Source organism: Oncorhynchus mykiss, chromosome 21 (assembly GCF_057628025.1).
Source record: "Oncorhynchus mykiss isolate SJ-2025 chromosome 21, ASM5762802v1, whole genome shotgun sequence".
NCBI classification, from domain to species: Eukaryota; Metazoa; Chordata; class Actinopteri; order Salmoniformes; family Salmonidae; genus Oncorhynchus; species Oncorhynchus mykiss.
The window spans coordinates 13,455,149-13,478,566 of NC_143042.1; the positions used below are offsets into that span (position 1 = coordinate 13,455,149).

The 23,418-nt window shown below is 43.7% G+C and overlaps 1 protein-coding gene across 50 annotated transcripts in view; it reads right to left on the minus strand.

Annotated features, from left to right (window-relative positions):
* The window catches only part of LOC110500010 (protein phosphatase 1 regulatory subunit 12A), a 61,298-nt gene extending 40,709 nt beyond the window's left edge, over positions 1-20,589 (minus strand). For 40 of the 50 annotated variants that reach the window (XM_090213866.1, XM_090213859.1, XM_090213857.1 and 37 more), the window contains exons 1-2: positions 19,842-20,589; positions 22-152 (exon numbers count right to left, since the gene is read on the minus strand). In XM_090213866.1, the coding sequence (XP_090069992.1) occupies positions 22-152; positions 19,842-20,078 (368 nt within the window). In that variant the 5' untranslated portion in view covers positions 20,079-20,589. The remainder of the gene's footprint in view (positions 1-21; positions 153-19,841) is intronic. The other 10 variants (XM_090213873.1, XM_090213865.1, XM_090213872.1 and 7 more) reach the window with 2 other exon arrangements.
* Positions 20,590-23,418: the final 2,829 nt, after the last annotated feature.

Below are 23,418 nucleotides of genomic sequence, written 5' to 3' on the forward strand. Positions count from 1 at the left end.
TGGCCCAGCAGCTGTACTTACTCTGCTATGTCCATGTATCCACAGGAGGCTGCGGCGTGGAGGGGGATCCAGCCCTCATTGTCGGGCTGGTTGATGGCAGCCCCATGTTCCACCAGGAACGTCACCATGTCCACGTTGTCATCTATGCATGCCTGAAGGAGGGCGGGAGAGAGAAACAGTAAGTACGTTAGAAAAGTCCAACATTTAACACTAAGATACTTCAGCGCGACGACCCCCGAAAGGAGAAAAATCACGAGCTTTCAGAGACATGCAGGTAGGCTTATGTTCGTGTGTGATACCTTCCTCAGAGTGTCAGGAACCAGCACCTGTGTGTGTACACCCGGTTGACCCCGCTGACAGGTAGTGGTGTCAGTAGGAGCTGGCTCACGTCCCATTTAAAAAAAAGAGGAGCCTCATTTCTCCAGAAAATTATTGGGGAATGTTGGCGGGGGGGTAACATGGCCAAAATGCCAGGACATAGCCGAGGTGTTTGGAATACCTCAGTGCATACTATTGCTGTTGGAATGGGGGAAATTGGGTGTTCTCTGACAGCTCATATGCAAGTTCGTTGAATTTTCACTCCCTCTTTTGGGCTGTCCCATTCATCGGCTGTACCTATGGATTTATGTGCCGCTCTAGACAGCATGACCGATACGTCACTCCAGTCAAATGTGGTTAGACAGAAAAGTCCATTGAGTTACCCAAAACACACTCGCCATTATACCCTGGACTCCATAGTGTTTAGTCCCCAAGAATAGGCTAATCCGTTGCATTCTAGGAACAAGAAACCGGTAAGTCAGAAATTCAAAAGGAGCTTTCTTTTCCTTCGAATACACATGCCAGGACTTGATCGAGGCAAAGAGCACAAACCTGAGAAGGGAAAACATTAGACCTAAGCAACAACACTACAAAATGACTGTAAAGACTAATCTGCTAATTTTAGGTTGCATCCAAAGACAAACCATAACAGCACAATAAATGACATGTGGGAGTGAGCCAGCAACCGTGTGCATATACTAGCTGGGGCGTTCCCTGCCTAGAGGCAAAAGGGATGACAAGGGCCAACTATCTGTAGTAGAGAGAGAGAGAGAAAGGAGAGTGGGAGTGCTATAGGGAGTTCAGACTGAGCGACCTCAGTGACGACCTAGGGGTTAAAATGTCACTCGCTTCAAAGCCAGCCAGATAACAAGGCGACTGTCAAAGAAACAAACCCAGGTTGGGCAAAACATTGTACCCAGGAATGACAGGATTAAAACTGGACAAAATTAGTTAAACCTTTCACTTCTGATGGCAACAGTTTCAGATCTCAGTAAGTGGATATCACCCGAAAGGCCACCCTACTCTCATTTCGACTGAAAGGCCCCCCCTACTCTCATTTCGACTGAATGAGAGTACAACTGCTAAACGTTACTCTGGGATCCCTTTTCGGACCCAGGAATTGGAGTTGAAATCCCTGCTTTGCATTCCATAACCTTGATAACTTTCCGACCTTGAAGCTTCCCCCTTCCTAAAATCTGCCTGTAATGTTTCACACTCTCTCCTCAGGCTGCTATGACGGCAAAAGCAGTGAGGGAAAAAATATATATATATATTTTTTAAACACACCGGACTCACGTTTGCGTCACACAGCTATCTGGCTGGAATCCTTGTCCAAATTTGGTCGGTTTACAGTATTGTACATGGCCAGATCTGGAGAAGAGTCTGCGTGGTGTGTGTGTGTGTGTGTGTGTGTATTACTATCCTCATGGGTACCGGAAATCATCAAGTCCCCCTCATGGGGACATTTCCCACGTGTGTGTAAGACGTGGCCGTAGGATAGAAGCTGTTCAGGCAGCTGCTTAGAAGAGTGTATCCAGGTGCGTTTCCACCTTTCACTCACTGGCTGGCTAGGCTCGTCTGACTTCGCTGCAGGGCGGACAGAGACAGACGGCGCGCCACTGAGCGCAATCCACGCAGCTGCTCACAACCACACTCTGGCTGAGTGACAAGATGACGTTATGTCCATCTATCAAGAGTTCAGTCACCCCTCTGTTAAATTCCCTTAGAATCACACACATTGTAGTCATTCTTGATAAGAGAGAGTGTCTGCTAAACGCTGAAACCAAAATAATGTAGCTAAATGTAGATGGTATACAAACAGCTAGACCGGGTTTCTGTACCGTCTGAAGACTCATACTTGCAGGTGACTGATAATAGTCATTTAAGGTAGTAACGATTTAGGTCAGTTGATTTGTGTACAACTCTTCACCATTTCCCCCTCTGTCGTGTCTCTGACTGCTCCCATACCCCTTAAGGAGAACTCACTGCCGGTTCCTGCTGCTCCCCTACAGGAGGTCCAGCCCACCGGCTGCAGGAGCCCAACAATGTAATCCCTTAATGGCTGTAATTGTTTGTAGCCGACAGGTGCCAGAGTTACTGCCAACATCACAGGAATGAGTAGCATGGCAGCCAGGGGGACAGCCAGGGGGACAGGACGAGGAGGACAGCCAGGGGAACAGGATGAGGGGGACAGGACGAGGGCAGAAAAGAAAAAAAGATGGAGTGTCATCCTTTGGCAGAGTTGTGGGGAAACTGGCATAACTGTCTGCACCACTGTCACCGCTCAGAGACTGAGTGGGGCAGCCAGGCATCGCTCAGTGGCCTGCGAGAGACACCCACTGACGCAGGAGGGACACTACCACTGTTTAAAGTGTGTGTGGGGGGCATTCCTTGACCAATAGAGGAGCTGCTGAGAAATGCAACGGGAGCAATACCTGGAATGGGTTGAACCAGCTTTTTACTGGCGGGGGATTTCAGCAGCGTTTCAGTGGTTAAAGCCAAACAAGGCAGACAAAGCCATCTCTATTTGATGGCTAAACACACTATGGGGAGAGAGAGGGAGCTAATCTGACTATTAATGTAGGTAATAACAGGAGACATTGTGAGTAAAGCCCACCTCACACCCAGCTGACCGACAGGCCTGTTCTGCACTCACAAAGACAATACTAGCCTTTTCAGCATTGATGTCAAGAGTGTGTGTGGGGGGGTACAGACAATTTATTGAATAAAGGGGAAACACTGCAGACATGTACTGACACTCCATAGGAAACATACATGTCACCATGCAAGCCTGTGTGACCAGTGTTCTAGCTAGAGAGCAGGCCTTGTCACATGTAGCAGTCTGCATTACACAGCAGACAGGGAGAGAGGGGGGGGCAGGAAGGAGTGGGCAATGCTGTCTCGAAATCACACAAATGTAGCAACATCGTAATGTTTGACCGAAAGCCATCATGACTCGCAGTTCAAGTCCAGTGTTCCTCAACCACACAGAGCGATGTTGTCGATAGCACAACCCTCTTCAGTATTATTAAACACGGACATAACATGAAGACAGCAACTGAGTATATCAGCGGTGGCTACTTCTCCATTTCCCTTCCAGCATGTTCTTAAAACAGTGAGTCCCACTAAGGCCGGCGCGTTTTGGACTTCAGACACCTTTAAAAATATTCCTGGGCTGTACCATAGGATTCATCTATTTATTCTGAATCCGAAGACACCAGCCATTAGTCTGTGGGATTAACAATGTTCATGAGACAAGAGCCGATCCCGAAAGGTCCTGGGGACCAGGTCTTTAAGTCTGTAGCGTCTGAATGGTTTGCGCTACAAACTATATCAAACACACACATGTAACATGTTCTGCTCCATGACGCTCACAAGCTACACGTGAGTCATTGAAGGTAAGTGGTTCTTCTACATAGACCGTAGGAAATCCCAGGACAGTGTCTTTAGCTCACATAGTTGGACATTCATTTCCTACTGAGCAAACCATTTCTGTACTTACGGCGTTCATATTCAATCCATTTCTCAGATTTGCTTTGGCAACTTTTATTTACATTTGTCAATAAAACTCGTGAACGCACTGGTTTTGTCAAATAGTTTTACATTGTGAGGCTAACTATAAGGGATGGATCACCCCTAGCCCTGAAACCAGGGCTGCCTCAATGACTCACAGTAGGACAGGATTCCCCACTTCATTGGTCAATAGAGTTAAAGATGCACTATGGAGAAATCACTGCCATTTCCTGGTTGTTAACGTTCTACTAGTTCCCCTAATTTCAGAATGTGACAAAACAAGCTAGTGTAGAGAATCATTGTACCATCTAAACCACTGCGAAATAGATTCAGAACCCCCCCTAAAATATTGTATTTCCAGCTGTTTGAAGCATAGAAATAGCACAAAGAACAGATCTACTGCGTCTTAGACTTGCATTCAAATGAGAATGTCAGATCTATAACCCACATTTCTGTGAATTTGGTCAGTTTGCAAAGGTTACATATTGCAGGTTTAAATTGTACATGCCTCTCCCTCTGAAAACAGCCTGTTTATCCATTAAAATGGTTCAACCATGGAGAATAGCAAAGTAGTTGTCATCTCATGACGTCCAGCACTGGGTCAGGTAATGATGCACTTTCTGCGTTACTGAACAACTAGCAAGTGTTCCTGGCGGTTTATGTTTAAATAAGTAAATCCAGATGTAATCATCCTTACCAGTTGCAATATTTTTTGCATTCCTATAAGATACACAGCTCTAATGTTCTTATGATCTCTACATTTGAATAAAAAGTTAAAAGGCAGCTACTGGAATAGTTTATAATAGTGGATCAACCCTTGCCAGGCCTGCTTGTGATTAGAGAAACTCTGTGGGAATTTACCTCAGTGCAGGCTAGTTAAACCTCAATCTCAGTGCTGCTTAGTGACAGAACACTTGTGTTTAAAGTTCCCGCCAGTGAAAATAAGATGCTAACACTACAACACTGGACTGTTGTAACCGATGCTCTTTTCAAACACTGAAAAGTACTCCTAAATCAAACCTGCGCATGTTTATTGTGTGTGTGTGTGTGTGTGTGTACATGCAATTACCCATTCCCTTCAGTGGAGCGTCAGCCGGCATGTGCCAGGAAGTGACTGTGGCTATGAGTGCACACTTCACAAAAGAGCACCGAGGGTGGGAGGTAGAGTGTCTCCTGCAGTCTGAGAGCAGAGCCTAAGCACCCCAGTGAAACCTGACCAATAGAAAACACTGGGTTCACACTGTAAACCACAATGTTAGCACAGCCAAATGCCTCCACATCATGGTCCTGCTAGCTGGCCGTCCATGTGCTGACAGCAGGAAATCAAATCAGCGGGCATCTGTCCTAGCCTTGTCAATCGTGGTTTAAATGGAGAAGATTTGGAAGTGAAAAGGGAACCAACCAGTAGAATGTGTAAGATACACATGACAGAACCAACCTCGTCTGCTGGAAGAGACGCTTGGAAGTAGCCTCCATGCTGACTGTGTTCACAAGCTCAGGCTACAATGAGCGACTGTCCCCCAGCAGTAGAGACTTTCTCCAACCGCAAGGCAATGAAGCAGTGCCCTTTGCACCTCACACATTCTCTTCAATTTAGGGCACCCATATGGGGCTGATTACAGGGCACTATCTATAGATTAACTTAAAGCAACCCACCACGAGCAGCAGGGATAAATATGGAAACATTATGAGCAGAAAGAAGTGTCCATATGCGCCAGCCTAATGCTAAAATAGAGGATTTCAAGGGCCCTGGCTAGCGGGCGGAGACGGGCAAAGCCGTTCTCAGAGAACAACAAGAAAATGCGCCAATGACGTCCTCCCCGCCCCAAGAGAGCCTGGGCCATTGCCATAGCAACCAATCCCAAAAGAGGACGAGAGTTCAGTCTTGTCGGGCATTTGTAAGAAACATAAATAAAGAGAGAAAATAGTTAATTTAAAGCACACTGGGGTTGCTCAGAGAGCCCCCAAGGCAGCGCACAGAACAGACCTCGCAAGTACAAGATCAAAAGCTAATCTTGAGAACAGGGGGAGAGAAGGGTTCCTTCTCTTTTTGGACGTTCCAAGTTTTTGGTCACCCCACCGCTGTTCTCATGACTGGTTATGGTCAAAGGATAGAAACACCATTCTCTGTTGCTTAGACCTCTCAGCAAGGTACCAGTGCTCACCTCCAGAAACGCAGAGTATATTAATGGACAGGTTGAAAGCATAGGTCACCATTAACCATAATAGGTTAGCTTAAATGGATACAACAAATAGAATGGTGACAGCCTACATTAAGAGAACTCAAACTTCAGGGTGGCTATCCTTGTAGCCATTTCTGTGGAAGAACCCACAAACCCCCCCTCCCCTCAAAAAAAAAATACACCTTCTTGCTAATGGCGTGTGTCATCCATATAGCCAGATGTTGCATTAGTCAGAAGACTTTGCTGTATGACCACAATCCATTTTAGATACACTTTTACAGTCAAGTCAAAGGGAACATCAAAGACTACCACCTGATTCAAATGTGAATAGCCATTATGCGTCAACCAAGAGTATTTAACCAAAAAGATCATGCATGTACACAAGTATCCAAGCCCGTGTATACAGGTTCTCCAATCTATTATACAATCTATCACACAATATAAAAACCTGTCATACAACATAGTGAACCTGTGACAGCTTCCAAACCCCATCTCCCACCCATAGTACAGTTCAGAAAAGGAGAGAGGGCTTTTTCCATACTTTAAAAGGCACTGTACATCCTACTGATACAGTTGGGGGTCATTGTGCAGAGCGCTCATGCTAACTTTAGCAGCACTCCACATCAAGGAGAAGACACTTGAGGACCCCTCCCCCCCCCATTTCCTATGGCAGGGCCCTCCGATGGGCAACTAAAAGAAATGGCCTACTCCAAACCTACTCTGGAACAAGAAATCCACACAACCAGTAGGTCTAGACTACATAAAAATAAAATAAATTAAATGTTAAAGCCACGAGTCTGATGCAACAGATCTGAACGTTTAGATTCAAAATGTTGATTAACTTATTTCTTGACATTATAGGCGCAGCAATGTACACAATTCAGTAGACTTGTACACTTGTCAAAAGGTCACTGCACATGCGAGCGGATTCATGTGACAGATGAAAATATCCGCTAGATTTAGAAAGAGGAGATCTAATAGGTTACTTTGAAGCAAGTTGCCTCGTATGTATTAAAACATTCAGTTTTAAAACAATTTACTATGGGTTTTCATCATGCATATGGCCACCAGCTCACTGCAAAGTGGTGTGTGACGTTCTGATGAAGCATTCAAAAGAACTGGGAAATATGAAATCTGACTTCCGACTTCAGTGCATTCAAGACAACGGGGGGGGGGGGGGGGGGGGGGGGGGGTTATAAATTATTTTTGAACAGATATCCAACTCAGGCCTCTTTCTAGCACACCGGCTTTCCCACCTGAAGATCACTGACATGATTTGACCTAAGTTCCCAGTTGTTTTGAAAGCCCAAAATATGCTGCTGGTCTGACAGATTTTCCACTGAACGGAAACATTCAGAACGCATGTGATAATTCCACTAAATAATGCTAAATTAACCTACAGAACGATAAGCATGACCAGTCAAAATATATTTACATAGCCTATTCATTGATGGAAATACCAGTCTAAAAGTGATTTGTTTGCAGTGGGACTACGTCGCAGACAATTGGCCGGCAAAATTGTATTTAACGTCGGCTTTAAGTTATTTCCGATAAAAATCGGACAAAAAAAAATCGGACCAAGCAGACGGGCCTCCAGCAGGTCATTCCAACTACTAGTAGCCATGGCTAGGACCCTGGGTAATTTCCAACAGTGTGACTTGTACCAGTGTGGCTCAGTTGGTAGAGCATTGCACTTGCAACACTAGGGTTGTGGGTTCACCAGTACAAAAATGTATGCACTCACTACTTTAAGTCACTATGGACAAGAGCATCTGCTAAATGACTAAAGCAAATGTAACATTACCAGGATCATATCTGGGCCCTAGCTGTAGGTTATATAGTGGGCTCCTGATCAGGAAACTGGGCCCTAGGTAATGGTGTTCAAATATGGCACAGCCAGTGCTGGTTTTAGAAACTTTTGTTTTAGCACAGGAACCAGCTCAGAACAGATGACAATCATAAACAAAAACACTGTGTGCCATGAGTGGAGAACAGTGTGGTCACTGAGCAGCTGTTTAAACCCATAATGACTGAGCGAGGCCTGAGTCACTCTCCAGTGGGATCAAAGCACCAGCACAGCCACCAAGTACTTGGAGCTCTTTGAAAACATGAATTCATCAAATCTAAATGACAGCATTATTGGTCACAATATCAACACCATAAAAAAAGTATTACGGTTGTATTTTTTCTGTAACAACTATCACCATTCTATCATTTTGTCAACCATCTGCTCATGTGTTTCAGATAAGCATCACTGGCCTTTAGAGAAAACAAAACTGGTAATTGAATTTCAGAGCCGAGAGAGAGGAACATTTGAGTAGTTGTCAGAAAAAGCAAAACATCCATGGGCCTGGCTTTAAAATATCACATGTACAACCCAAATATGCCTGCTGGCTTTTTGAGTCAGCAAATTAAAGGATTAACAGGAGATAGGGCATCCACAGTGGAGCTCGTTTTCTTTTTGGAAAATACCCATTTATTCCCTTATAAAGCAATAGTATGGAGACAAAGGTTCTCCTGGAGACCAACACGGGCCCCTTTCTCTCCCTCGCAACTTTGCTTCCTTTCCGCAGCCACCTAGCATAGCTGCAGCCAAGCCACAGTCTAGCATAGCAGTGGAGAACTTCCCAGATAAGTAATACTCCGGGGCTCAGGGCTTCAAGGAGTGACGCTCTGGCCACACCTACTGGGCTATGTCACCGGCTCAGAGGCATGCAGCCACTTCCACAAAAGGAATTTCTTCTTACCACCTGTGTGTGTGTGTGTGTGTGTGTAAATTAAAAAGAGGGCGCAAGTGAGCGAATGTGAGGGGTTTAAAAGCACAAAGCTACTGCAGAGGCCAGGGGAAGGGTTGGGGGGGAAAGCGCTGCGGGGCGGCCAGCTGGGTTCCTCCACTAGATGAGCCCTGTTGGGAGCCGTAACCTGGCTACACAGAACTCTGCCTCCACTGCTGCTCAGAACGACCATATATGGCTCTGGGATTCCCATGGAAAAAGGCCAGGATTGAAGCAGAGGGGGAAAAAGTCCAGGGAGATTGTAACTATACATTTCAGCTTATGCTCTGCAGCCAAAACAATAGCCCTGCTTGAGAGCCAAGTTTGTTTCCATGAGCTGTTACTGTCAGTGGTCCATGGAGAGAGGGGGCATGAGGGGACAACGAGGTCAGACGGCCACAGTAACACGAGTGTGTGTGTAGCACAATCTCCCTTAATACCGTGCATTATGTGGGTTAACCTACAGCCATGAGCAGAAAATGCTGATGAGGCCTGTTGTTCATGTCATTCTCCAGGCAAGCACTGCCTGAACTCCAGAGGTTATGGTCCCTTGTGTCTGCCCGCCAGGGATTCAAACAATCCATTGCCATTACGGTTGCAAAATATTGATCACCTCCATAGCCTTTGGAGTAAAGGCTCCAGCCGTTGTCCCCTGCACAGTGCCACCGTCAACACCGCCACACATGATCTCAACTCAATGTCTCACACAGGACCGTGCACATTATATCGTCTTTCTTAGGCCTAGCTCACACATTATCTCTTTCGTTCCTGATATTACCAAAGGGCTACTCTTGGGAAGAAACAAGTCAAGACACAAATAAGCATCAGAGTGTGATTTCCTTAAAGAACTAAGCCACAGTACTCGATGAGGAAACAGTTTACACAATTAGGAGGGTTGTCTTGGCTCGCCAATGTAAGAGGGGCATATAGTGTAGACTGGGCTTTCAAGTAGGAGAGGAGCTGGGTGTGTTCTGTGATGGTGGGGCGAATGCTGGGAAATGGGAGGGGTTAGTAGATGAAGTAAAAGTTAGTAGATGAAGCCGTGCTCACTTGTGGAGCCTCGACGAGGAAATGAGAAAAATAAACAAATACTTCCTGTTCCTCTGCCTGAAAAGTCTCTCCAACACCCCCATCCCCCACTACATCCTATTCCCCTCATTTAGGAAGAGGATAAACATTCCTGTCAGTCCTCCTGCCCTCTCAAAACAGACAACGACAGCAGGGCACACCTTTAATTAGCCAATGAAAATCCACATGAGGAGTCCTGAGCAGAGACAAAAGCTCTGGTGGAGACTAGGGCGTTGGGATTTCCGAAGGCACACCTAATCTCCCTGAGCCTCAGAAAATGTCAACTACATTGGAAGGCTCACATGAATCTCAAGTGTGGTCCGAAGACACTAAATGGAACCAAAATTACTGGTACACCAAGAGTTATCCTTATTTTGTAAATGTATGCTAAACAGCTCATTGCTCGTGAAAGAAAGAGTTCACTTATTTGGGTTGAAGAGGTTATACTTCTTGATTGACGTTGCTGTGCTTCCGACTGTAGCCTCCTTTCTCCAGACAGGCACATGTACAGTAGGGCAGTGTGCTTAATTCTGGTTCATTTAATTATTAATTTGGAAGGCTGACATCTGGGATAGGAGCTCAATTAGACTTAACGACCAGACAATATTCACAATCTACAAAATGTCAATCAAGTCTACAATTTTAGGAAATGAACAGTGAAAAATATGCAAATGGTGAAATTGACGCAAAATGTCCACTCCGATTTTTTTTTTTAAAGGCACAAGGGTGAAAATAAAAGTACATTTACCTTCTAGTATATTCCTGCTCTGAATAGTTTCCTACTCTGGTCTGTTCAGCGGTGTTAATGGCACCACTAAATTACTGTACCTGGAGATACTAAATAAATCAGTGGTTTTGAATGATGTCCAATGCCTGCAGCCATCAAAACTCACAAGCCAAACACACAGACACCCAGCTCGATTCACTGACACGGCTTCTACTCTGCAGTCAAATACACATGCACAACACAGACTATAATTAAAAGGCCCCTGTCTGCACAACAGTAGTTTCACTGGCAAAGTCACAAGGCTGGTGGTGGCTCAGTAGGCTGAGGGGAAGAGGCAGACTGGTTAGCCTGTACAAAGGTTGCTAAAGACTTGTGTACTGACTGTTGTGTACTGGGTTGACTATAAGAAAGGCAAGTAGCCCACTTTGAAACCACATAGGGGTGTGATGCCCATCATGTCTAGTAGGCTGTATGTCCTTCACTCATACTCTAGGGTGGTCTAGGCCTACATCTTATGGTCCTTCACCTAGGCCTACATCTTATGGTCCTTCACCTAGGCTGAAATCGGGGCTTTACCTCAGGCATCACGTTCGAGTTCAGATGTCTGCATTTTCCAAATAGAGACCAACCTGATTTAAACAATTTCACTTGCGTTTTATGTTGTTTACGATAAATTTAAAAAACGACCATCATATTTCTAATGTTTATCATAGAAAGAACGTAGCCAGTTACAATTCCTAATGATTTTCTTGAAGTTAATCTTGCATTTTTCCAGAGAAAGTATCTACACAGAGTGCTGTCTGCTGATTGATGAGAATTCATAAACAGGCATTTGAGTAGAGAAGTGCAACTGAAGTACTAAATTAGTCTGATGCCAAGCTGAAATTACAATAATAAGCATTTTAGATCTGCGTTTACAAAATGCAGCAATGCATTTCATATACGTTCTTTTTTTGCATGAAAACGCAGAATTCTGTTTTAAATGTGACACCTGTACCTGTCAGTAGTTTCTGGTGCACCAATTTCACTGGCTGGAAAGATGAGGCCATTGAAAGATGAATTGAAAGAATGTAACTTCTCCCTCCCAGGACAACAAAACAGACTGGGCTTAATTGTCCGCCTTGCTGCATAAGACAGAGGAACACAGTCCTCAGCTTCCAGGTGTTTTCGGTTTAAAAAAAAAAAATCACCTTATAAACCCACACTCAGTGAGGCATATGACTGCTGGAATGCAAAGAACCCTGGGATGGTTTGAAGACCAAACTAGAGCAGAGGAGACTATCACAGGGTGAATAAAAACAGACAAGCTGCTGAAGTCATCCCACTAAAATGTTGCAGCAGCTCAATACTATGCTAAAGCCCAAGTATGACCGGAGATGTGGGGCAGCGGGGGAGGAGAGAAAGAGAGCTCTCGCCAGCTTCTCATCCCAGTTTACCTTACACAGATGTTGTCAACGGGTCTATGTGCCGGGACTATTTCTCAGAGACCCGAGGAGCCCTGACAACATAGTGAGAGATCTATAGCTTCTCGCTCTCGTGAGAAATAGTTTGCATGTACAGGAATGCACAGTGACATCAAATGTACTTGAGGGAGAGGGTAGTACACAGGTGTGGATGAATGGCAGCTTGTAGTTTCAAAAATGAAATTGATAGCAGAGTCACCAGTTTTAATTGTCTCGTTTTGATCATGGCCGATATCCGCGGAGCACCTAGCCTATCGGTTGCTAGTGTGTGACAGGTCAAGTCCATCTCCACAGGCTTCTTGGCTGTCATGTCTGTCTGAGCACATACGTGGCAAAAGAAGGTCGAGTTTACACCACTGCTGAGGAATTCTATCTACAACCCCAGGTGAACCAGTTTCAACCTGCGGTGACGCTGGTCTTAAATACTTCAGACAGTTCCTACCACTAGAGCACTTTCATAATTAAAGCATCAAGAAATTGGGTATCAATACATCAAGAAAATGTGAGTGTTCATGCGTTTCTTTTTTATATGTTTTATTTGAGGAAACATTGGAAAAACTACCCACGAAAATCTGGAGTTGAACAGGCATGGAAGTTGTCTGCTTTCTAATGTAAGGAAGCCATGTCGACGTGTCATGATCAGCAGACTACCTGACGTGTTGTGAAGCAGTCGAGAGCAACGACGCAACGACTTCCTGCACTTGATTATAGGTTGCGGAAACACTTCAATGAAAACTTAAGACGGAGCCCGCCTGACAGAGCAAGACCTACCAATTATAAACAGGTAGAATGTGCAAGTTCTGTGAGCTTTTCTAATATTACAGTTGTTACAGGCTAGAGGCCCGTGACGGTTATGATGATGATTCAAAGGCAACGTTGAATCAACATTGGGTTGGGTGACCCGCAACGCTTGAATTATAATATTTTATTAATGCACTAGTGTCCATAAAAACTGACAAGCAATCGACTGCTACGGTTATGAATACATCCAACCGTATTAGCCAATAACCTTTCTACAAGACAGACTGAACGCATAGACAAAGAGTAACACAAGTCAGATTGCCTTAATTCCATACTATAAATAGCCGAGGAACATTCTCATGGTGCTATGTGCATTATTAAAACGCATGAATCACTGCCTTTGGGCAGGTAAATTAGAAAGGCAAAATTTAAGATACAAAGGGGGTGGTTGAAATATTTTTCTTATAGATTTCTATTATGCCTTTCTACCAGAGGTACTTCAAGAGCTTTACACAGTAACGGCTAAACTCCCCTCAACCACCAATGAAACGTGGATCTTAAAAAGCCCCCCAAAAACGACCAAATATCTCATGTCTGTTGACAGGGCCCAACACCAGAGGCAGCCGTTTCAGACCATTCCGCAGAATGGTTTCAAAGGAAGTGGGGCATTTCACTTTAAGAGTCCCCTCCTCCACAAACCAAACCGTGCCATGTTCACGCTGCCCCTCCATACCCAGTCCACTGCCAAACAGGCGACCTCCAACTTTGGTTAAGGGCTAGGAATAGACACCCTCGATGAGCAAACCAGCTCAGAGTGACATTGTTTGAGTGACATCTACAGGAAAAGGTATCAAGTAGAGAATGATGTCTAAAAGAACAATGCAAATGCAGTTTATCTTCTGGGGGGGGAAAGTACTGACTGAAAGTATTCCGTCTTGTTTTGTGTTCCTTTGATCATCTTCCGAGGTGAGCAACGACAAATGTCCCTAGTAATGAGAGGAACATGGTGCTCTCGTCATCAAAAGTCACACAGCGCGTTTCAACCCAAATAAACTTAATCTGGGCAGCGCTTTCAGGTCCTGACACACACCAACACTCACTACGGATCAGTTGATCCGTGGTAACCCAAAACACTCTCCGCTTCCCTCCAGGGTAAGTGAGTTTACAGCCGTAAGATTTTTTTTTTTAAAGACAGAGTGCCACATGACTGGCGAAAGAAATGTTCCAGAACATAATATTTCAGCAATAGGATCTGGGTGAAGACGACACTTTACAAGGCCAGACCTTCAGAATATATCAGGTCAACAAGTACATTTTCCAAATTGAATCAAGAGATTGAATTCAAGCAACAACAAAAATCAACACCTCTGCCACAGCTGAGAATCTCAAGGTTGGGGCTGGAACAATTATGTAATGTGTTAATGTAACTGGTGCTGCTTTGGATGGAACTGCAGTGAGGGCCCCATGCACTGCTGTCTGCATAGGTTCCATTTCAAGATTCATGCAGTCCATGTGATTCTAAACTGCTGCTGGCTACTCTGCTCAGTCAGTGGTTATGTAACTCTGTATGTACACAAATCGGCAGACAAGCCACTTGACATTAGACGTTGCCATGGTTACATTGTTAGAGTTCACACACTGATAGTGAGGGCGTGGAACTAAACTGTTGCTAAGTTTTTTTTTATTTTTTTATTAAAAAGTGAACAGTTGGCATTTTATCGAGCCTATCCCAATGATGTCGTAAAACCTTCACCACAACTTACAAAAAGCTACTTTGATGAGCCAGTAAAAATGTAATTTCTATACAATACCTGTACCAGCTAGACTATATATACTAAGTATATTACCAATGAGAGACAATATGGATGACTCAAGAAAGGCCAGATATGGGTGAATACGCCTGTTGTTTCACTGTGCAGGCCCTACCTTGATTGGGCACAGTAGGTGGCAGTCAGCTGGGTCCTGGCATTGCCTGGGGAGAGGCTGGCAGGAAAAGAGGGTAAGACTGTATGTGTGTGGGGGGGGTGACAGCTGAGGAATGCTTGCTCTGCTCTGCTCTCCCTTTGCCATTGTTTCCACCGACTGTCATGTGAGGAATGCACGGGCCAGGAGGACAGGGACGGAATGCTACCTATCCAGCACATATCTACAAACATCTCTCTCCAATCCTGCCCCCTCATTCACAACTCCCTGTACCTCTTCACCCCTCACCTCCGGGGAGCAACTGTGTGGAAAGCGTTACAATTCTGGTTTACAGTAGCACCATTATAGGTCTTTCCCTCCCACATTTACTCAGTGGTCCTAGAGGGCTGCAGGGTGTGCAGGCTTGTGCCCCAGCAGTAAAGATGTCAGCATGCTTCAGTTCGGCTGGTGCCTCGTCAAACTCCGGTAGCTGAACGAGTGTGCTCGCATACTACTCCCTTAAAGACCTTCGCTTGATTAAAAAAATATATATATTTATGCAATATTACCGTTTGTCCAGGAAGACACCATAGCCAAAGTCAGAATTTATCTAAGATAACTCAAGAAATCTGTCATAAAATTGCTGTTTTTGCCAAGGTGATCTTAGTTGCTCAATTTTACATCTAAGATGTTTGATTCAATATTTCTCAAGGGGGGGGGGGGAAATGGGCATTAAAAAAACAAGTCGTCTCCCATTCAATGACAAAGACTTTATTGAAGAATCCCTACTGTTGACCAATCACCAATGAAGTGGTGTAGACGTTGGCTTCAACTTGCCCCCAGAAAAAAAATACACGTGTGCACAACCAGCCCAAACTGTTGGGATAATATATGCAAACTCTTTCGAACTGGAAGCCTTAACACTCCCGATTCAGATTAACAACGTCTCAAATCAGTCAAATAGGCCTAGTCTTTTGTGAAAGGCTGGGACAAATGTCCTCCAGGTCCATAGTTAAGAACAGTGGTGGTCAGTCACAACAAAAGGTGAACATCAGAGGCCATTGTTCAGTGACTCGTAGGTGATTTCTGTTTCACATAGACAAACCCTTTCAAGTCAGACGGTCCACATGAACTCCAATGCATGCCAAGCTGCCAGTAAAAAGCTAAGCAGTCCAGTGTGGCAATGACTCACCCAAACTTAGAATAATCTCCTCAAACCAAGCTATACTGAGAAGAACTGGTGCAGGGGGTATTTATAACCTGGCACTCAGAAGTGGCAGGAGGGCAGGAGTGCAGTGCAGTCACTGCACCCAAGGAGGAGTGAGTGACCCTCCGTGTAAAAACAGAGCATTGTTACAACCAAAGCTAGAGGTCACTGCCTTGCCACCAGGAAGGGAATGGTTCAGGGCATGTCATCAGCACCCGACAACCCCCATAAACAATTGTTGCAGATAAAATAACAGATCTTCAGCTGCAACTGAAAGGAGACTTGCCACTCTACCATGTCAATTAGCCTACACGGCCTGGCTGGTCAATGGTCACTCAGGTACCTGCGTGGTAGCAGCATAAGAGTCATGTTAAAGCCACCGTAGTCTCACTACCACAAGCCAATTATTACAGTAGTGGTGAATCGTGGCACCATGTTTGACTCTATAAATAAAAAGGCTAGTCAAACCCCAGGCAGGTGACTACTAATACTTACTAGACTGTTTGGTTTAGTTCCATTCAAGACCAGGACTAGGGTGCATTACCACTACTGGCCTCCTGCTAATAGGAGGAGAGTCCATCCCACTTTGGGAGAGTCATTAACCATTCATTCTGACAACTTTGATTCTCTAAGCCAACTGGCCCTACTCCTTGAAGGCAGAGATTCCCAACATGGATAATGGTTAGCAAAGCCATCAGGGACAATTAACGTGGCAACCCAGACTGGGCCACATTAGATGGGGGTTAGCAAAAAGGTCACTATTCAAATAGTATCAAGATATTTTTAACAGCAAATATGTTTCTACTTTTTTTTTTTTTTTACTCTGCGTTGTTGGGAAAGTTGTAGTCAGTGCATGTGTCCAATAAAATTTGATTTGTCAGATATCCGGAAATCTGAAGTGCATGTCTTTTTTTGTAGTTACGTTTTTAACTTGAGCACTGCTGCATGAGGGAGCTGTGGAGGTGCCGGTGAGATTGTAATGAGCAGACTAAGGCAGATAGTGACACTACTTGTCTACAGCCAAGACTACCTAGCTTGTAGAAGCCACAATGTTATTTCTCATCACATATAACAGTGCCAATCTTGACTGGAGTAGCCTAGAGAAGCTAGCCAACTATAGCTAGCTGGGCTAATTGAGGCCACATTCTGCGCTCACTATCCATTGAGCCACGTTGATTGGGCAATGCTACCAGTAGTTTTTATGAGGAGAACGTCATAAAAACTACAATGAAAGGTTTGTTTTTATTAAATCTATAATTTGAAATGTCATGGTATATTCTTGCATGTAACATGGATATTTTAAATTTAGAAAATGCTGTGTTAAAATAGGCCTATACATTTTTGGATGCTGAACGTCCGATACTAACTTCCATTCAGATATTCAAATAACCGTGCACATCCCTAAACAAAATCTGTTGGTTTGAGCAAACCAACATCAGCCAGACCTTCCTGAAATCCTAGGATTAGCAAGCTAAACGCCAATCCCTATATCGCCTTCAACTCTTTTCCAAGACCCTGAAGCCAGGGATCACATGCTGGAACACAAACAAAGCTGCTCCAAGTCTCTCCAGACATGGTTAGGTCTCAAGCACGGCATCGCAAATGCTTTCCTCACCTCTGCTTGTCCCTGCTGTGGACTCCGGTCCCAAAAAAAGGCTATATTTTCACCCAGTGAGCCTGCGCAGTGCAGGAGGCTGACTAATTCCAGTTGAAAGGAAGACAAACTCAGTCACCCTAAAGAAAAGGCTGATTAAGACACAGTCTCTGACTAGTAGTGCATATCTAATGTCAGATAAAAATAACTAATTTGTGTGAATTCCTCACCCCCCCCCCCCCCCCCCCCAAAAAAAAAAACATCTACTAGTGATACAGCAGCATCTATTCTAGAGACAAGGCACCACTTCTACACCCTGAGATCGGCCTTCAGGGATATAGCCTTGCCCGGCAATAACAGTTTATAAAAGGTGCACACATCACACTACTTAAGAGAAAGGGCGGGTGATGCATCACTTAGCAAAACAGGACATCTGGGTGATGAGATTATTGTAGATGTAAGGTGCAAGACAGTTGGAGCATGCAAGACTTCAATAAACAATGTTTCATTCCAGCATTACTAAAATGCATTTGGTGAGACAGGCAGGCCTACACCTTTCAATTTTGCATTTACACCTGTGTGAAAACCTTTGATGAACAGTTAACATGTTATTCTCTGGCTACAATGACAAAACAATAGCATGACTTAAAATGTTTATGTGCAATATCCGTTTCAAGAACAAAAAAACTTAACTGAATTAGATGTTTTGGTTGAATGTTTTGGTTGTCAGTATTCAAGGTAACAGGCTGGTGCTCCACCTGCCATAACATAAGCTAAAGTGTTGACTAATAACATTAACAGCCCAAAAACCTAGGATTGGCTTCTTTCACACAGCTGAAAGCGACAGGTATTGACATGTAAACCTCACACCTCTCAGAGAGAATGTGTCAGCTGTTATCCGACTGCAGAACAGTCTACTGTGCAGCAAAACACGTCAGTAATGCAACATTGCAATCCGAACACATCGGCAAGATATAGGCTAGCTAGTCAAATTCAAAGTGTAACAACCTTTATAAAAATGAGCATATGATTCTAATTCTGAGCATTTACTTAGTGTTGTGCTAAGAATGTTAGTATACTTTTCAAATAGCCTAGCTATCATAACTACTTCGAAACACCACAAGTTTTGATGTTTGCCAATCCATGCAGATAGCTTATAATACAATTGCAAATTGCAATTACAAAATGTGGGTATGAATTGTAACGTTATCTGCTACAATAGTATAATCGATTATAGGAGTGATGTTAGCTACAGAATGTCAAAAGACGTGGCTCCTGAGGCTAAGGTTTGCTAGTAACACGTTAGTGTATGATCATTTAGCTAGCCTAAGAGTTACATATGCTGTTAACCACAGATAATATTTATTGAAAATATAAGTATCGTGACTGTAGCTAGTTACAGTAGTCGTTCTGCCCTTCAGCCTAGAGACTGCGGCATAGCTACTGTAGCTAAACATATAGTCAAATATTGTTGCATGTTATAGCTTCGACGTGATCCAAGCTGACATCTGATTCATTTCATTTGAATGGAGCTTTACTGCCGACCGACTGCAGTCAAGCGTATGCTTGGTAACGAGCAGTGCCACTGGACAGCTAAACGTTATTTCCACCATTTGCACTGGTTAGCTAACGTTAGCTAACCAACTTGTAGCAAGCTAGCTAGCTAGCCATCATCTAACAAACAAGTACATTTTCTGTACTTCCTATTAACTTCAATATAAAGCACAATTGGCAGCAGTTAACTTCGCCAACGATTGTAATAATTGAGTATTTGTTAAACAACAAACCAACAATATTGAGTTAAGCTATCTTTCATAGCTTACACAGGTTAGCCAGAGCAGGGCGACGTATCAGTTCCAAGAATGGTTTGCCTAGCTAGCTACAGTGTAACTGGCTGACGTTAACTAGCTATGCTAACAGCACCACCCAAGTGGCTGGTTAGATGTTAGCAAGCCAGTCAACGGCATTCTTCCCGACTATTGGATGTTTGAATCAGTTGCTGATAAACAAAGACCAAATAGCTAACTATCCATATGTTCAACATTACCTAACCTACGAATACATTTAACATACCTAGCTAGCTCAAACGGGATAGCTACCAATCAGGTATTTTGAGTTTAACCACCCCTTCGCTTCTGATCCAATTCAATCAACAGCCCAACAAATGAAATGGCCCTGTCTCGTCTAAAAAAAGACGGGCGTGCTAGGTAAACAGACTGAGCTACAGCAGGAATTACTCCATTCTCCATTACTGTGGCAGGAGGTAACGTTAGCTACGATCTTTGGCAAGACATATGGTTGTCGTGCTCTTGTATGGGAAGTGTCTCGACTTATAGCTGTAAAAGACAAACCTGGTGGAGGGCAGTCAGACCGTCTACATTGGCGTAGTTGATGTCAGCACCCCGGTCAATCATTCGGAGCACCTCCTCGGTATCGCCGCTTGAGCAGGCAGCCAAAAACACGGCGCCATCGTCGAACTTCACCTTCGTCTTCTTCTTTTTCAGAATAGGAGGCTCGATGTCTGTCTCCGACCCTAACCACCGTTTCAACTGTTCGTTCCTTTTTTGCTTGGCGTCCGCCATCTTCATCCCCTCCCGTCTCGGGCTTCTTATCTTTCTCCGAGAGAGGATATACTTTATAGTGCCACTATCCCACAGCGCACTGGGCGTGGGAAGGGGGGCCTGAGAGAGCGTCTGGATTGTTTTCCATAAGCTCGCGAGACAAAGCAACGTCACCTCAGGATCTGCAGTATAACGTCATCATCAGCAGATGAAAGGACAATTAGGTTTTACATTCCTTGACAGAGTTAGAGTGTTATCATTTATTATGATAAATAAGAACACTGAGACCAGCATAATGTCGATTTTATTAATTGTGAGTTCTATCAGGATTGCTTCCAGCTTTTTTTCAAGGGTTTTTATGATGACGGGTCAAACTAAGTCGAAACAGTTGAGAAAATATGTATTTTACTTCTTAGACCAGAGATAGGCAATTGATAAACATAGCTCTTTCATTCTTTTTTTCAACTGTTAATTAATAACATTCAAAGAACATCATCCCTGTCCATATGAAATTACCAGAGGAAGACAATAAAAATTAAAGGACATTGGCAATAGAAATAGCTAGGGGGTTTATGTTTTATCAACAGTGGTAAAATGGTGTAAAAGGACACAATCCCCAAAAGCAGAACTTGAAATCGATGTTGCAGAGCCAATATCAGCCGACAGGCTGGCCACCCCTTCGCACAACACAGGCCAGTTAAATGCATGTCTCATCGAAATTATTTTCGGAGCTTTTTATTAATCAAGGATGAGGTGCTATTACATTGTTTTTATATTTAGAGTTATTCGTGAGGCCTTAAAAAACTCAAAATCACATCACCGGTGATTAAAGTGCCAGATCAAATTACATCCCAAATCATTTTCAACTGGGCCTTTAAATGAAATGTGACCATGGTCACTTAATCAGACTTTCAATTTTCAAAAGCTTGTTTCCAAAACTACCACTGGTTGAACAAATATGTCTCTATTTTCTACGTAAATATCACAGTAGTAGCAGGATATTAGTATGTTTACTTTGTTTGTGCCCATCTGTGTCAGCTGTGCCGCTCTTTCAGAGGAGCCATTATGGAGAGGGAGACTATTGTCCATGAAACATTAGCTGGCCAGTCCATGGAGATAATTCAATTAAATATGAGAGAGACAAGTATAATTATTTTTCCATTAATACTTTGAAGCACTTTGGGTCAATAGGAAAATGTTTAGTGACCAGTGTGCAACAACAACTTATCTAAGGGAAACTAATGACTTCCTCCTTGGCCTCAAATTGGATTGGAAACCCAAGGGTGTAAGCCATGGTATGGACTGCTTTGTCTCTCAGTAGTGTTTGTGTGTGTGTTTTGTCGGGGGGGAAATACCTTTAAAAGAGAAATCCACTTTATTTTTGTCGGATGGTTATATCAGGTATAAACCAGTGGAGGCTGCTGAGGCGTAAATGGAATGGCATTTGATGTATTTAATACCATTCCACTGATTGCACTCTAGCCATTACCACAAGCATGTCCTCAACAATTTAGGTGTCACGATACTCCGGTGGTATAAACAGATGGTGATTCTCACCATTGCCACAATATTGCTGAAGCAAAGTATGTTTAGGGCCCTCGAAGCACCTTGCATAGCAAATGTGGCTCTGATAAGACAAACATAACTGTCTCAAGTGGCTGTGGATAAGCTTTGTGGCAGGACTCAAACACAAATATTCAATCTGCATTTTTTTGCCCATTTTTTTGCCCCTCCAACATGTCATCTATAAGGACATACGTGGCTAATTACTGTAGACATAACAGGAGGCTGTTGAAGGAGACAGCTCATAACAATGGCTGGAATGGAGTGAATGGAATGGTATCAAACACATGGAAACCATGTGTGGAAACCATGTGTTTGATACCATTCCATGTATTCCTTTCCAGCCATTACTATGAGCCCATCCTCCCCATTTAAGATGCCACCAGCCACCTGTGGTAGACATAGTCTGTGTATTTGTGTCCCATTTGTGTTCCTTTTCATAACAGAGACACAATGCACACCAAAGAGCAATATAAAGCACCTTTACCACAAACCAGTACCTGCAATGATTTGATGGGAGCACTTGAAGTGAAAGGAATGTCTAGTGGACTCAGCCTCTGGGGTGGTCCAGACTTAGCCCTGACTGAATGCAAGGTGGACCGGCGAAGAGTGGTTTTTATTTTGGCACCACCGAGCGTTATTATTGGCAGACGCCCATGTGTACGCCGCAGGGGTGTGGTTTTGCTTCCTTGTATGCTGGTTGTGGAGTTGTTTCTAGAGGCCAGTTCCTAGGCAGTCGTCATGGAGCATGCCACAACACTATTTAAAGTGCCGTTTACTGTCATGTTCATAATGATAGTGTTTATGGGTTTGAGTACAATAATTGTTGGCCTAATTGTCCTGCTAATTCTGGTGGGAACGGCTCCTGGATCTCAAAATAGTTTATTTCCTACATGAAATCTAGAACATCCCTGTGTATAAAACAAGTGGGGATAATAGTGATACAGATACATGTATCTGAAGTTAGTTGCCCATTATAAGCTCCTTTAGTCCATCTTCTGTAACGCGGCTTGACACAGCTTCATTTGTGAATGGAACCCTCTAGTATCTGTCAGCAGCACCAGAAATGTTGTTGTGCGATTAACCGCCTGACTTTGGACAATCTGAGAAAATCTGACAACCTGAGCCAAAAAGCCATCCAAGCAAAGAAATGATCCAAAACATTTACACAGCTCCACCCACATGAGTTAAAACTCAAGACAGACCGACCACTGTGAGGACAGAGGGGGTGACAAGCGAGAGAGAGATCTCCTCTGCAGATCCAACCGGCTGCCACTTCTTTTCCCAGCCCTGGTCCTTCCATCAGACCCAGTGGATGTCCAGCAAGGACCAGTGGTTGAAAAAGTACACAATTGTCATACCTGAGTAAAAGCATAGATACCTTAATAGAAAGTTACTCAAGTAAAAGTCACACAGTAAAATACTACTTGAGTAAAAGTATAAAAGTTTTTGGTTTTAAATATACTTAAGTATCAAAAGTAAATGTAATTACTAAAATATACTAGTATCAAAAATAGAAGTTAAAGTATAAATTGTTTCAAATTCCTTATAATTTATTAAGCCGACGGCACCATTTTTAAAATGTACAGATAGCCAGGTGGACACTCCAACACTCAGACATTATTGACAAAAGATACATTTGTGTTTAGTGAGTTTGCCAGACCATAGGCAGTAAGGATGACCACGTCTTCTCTTGATAAGTCGGTGATTTTCCCAATTTTCCTGTCCTGCTAAGCATTCAAAATGTAATGAGTACTTTGGGTTGTCTGTGAAAATGTATGGAGTAAAAAATACAAAAATGTCT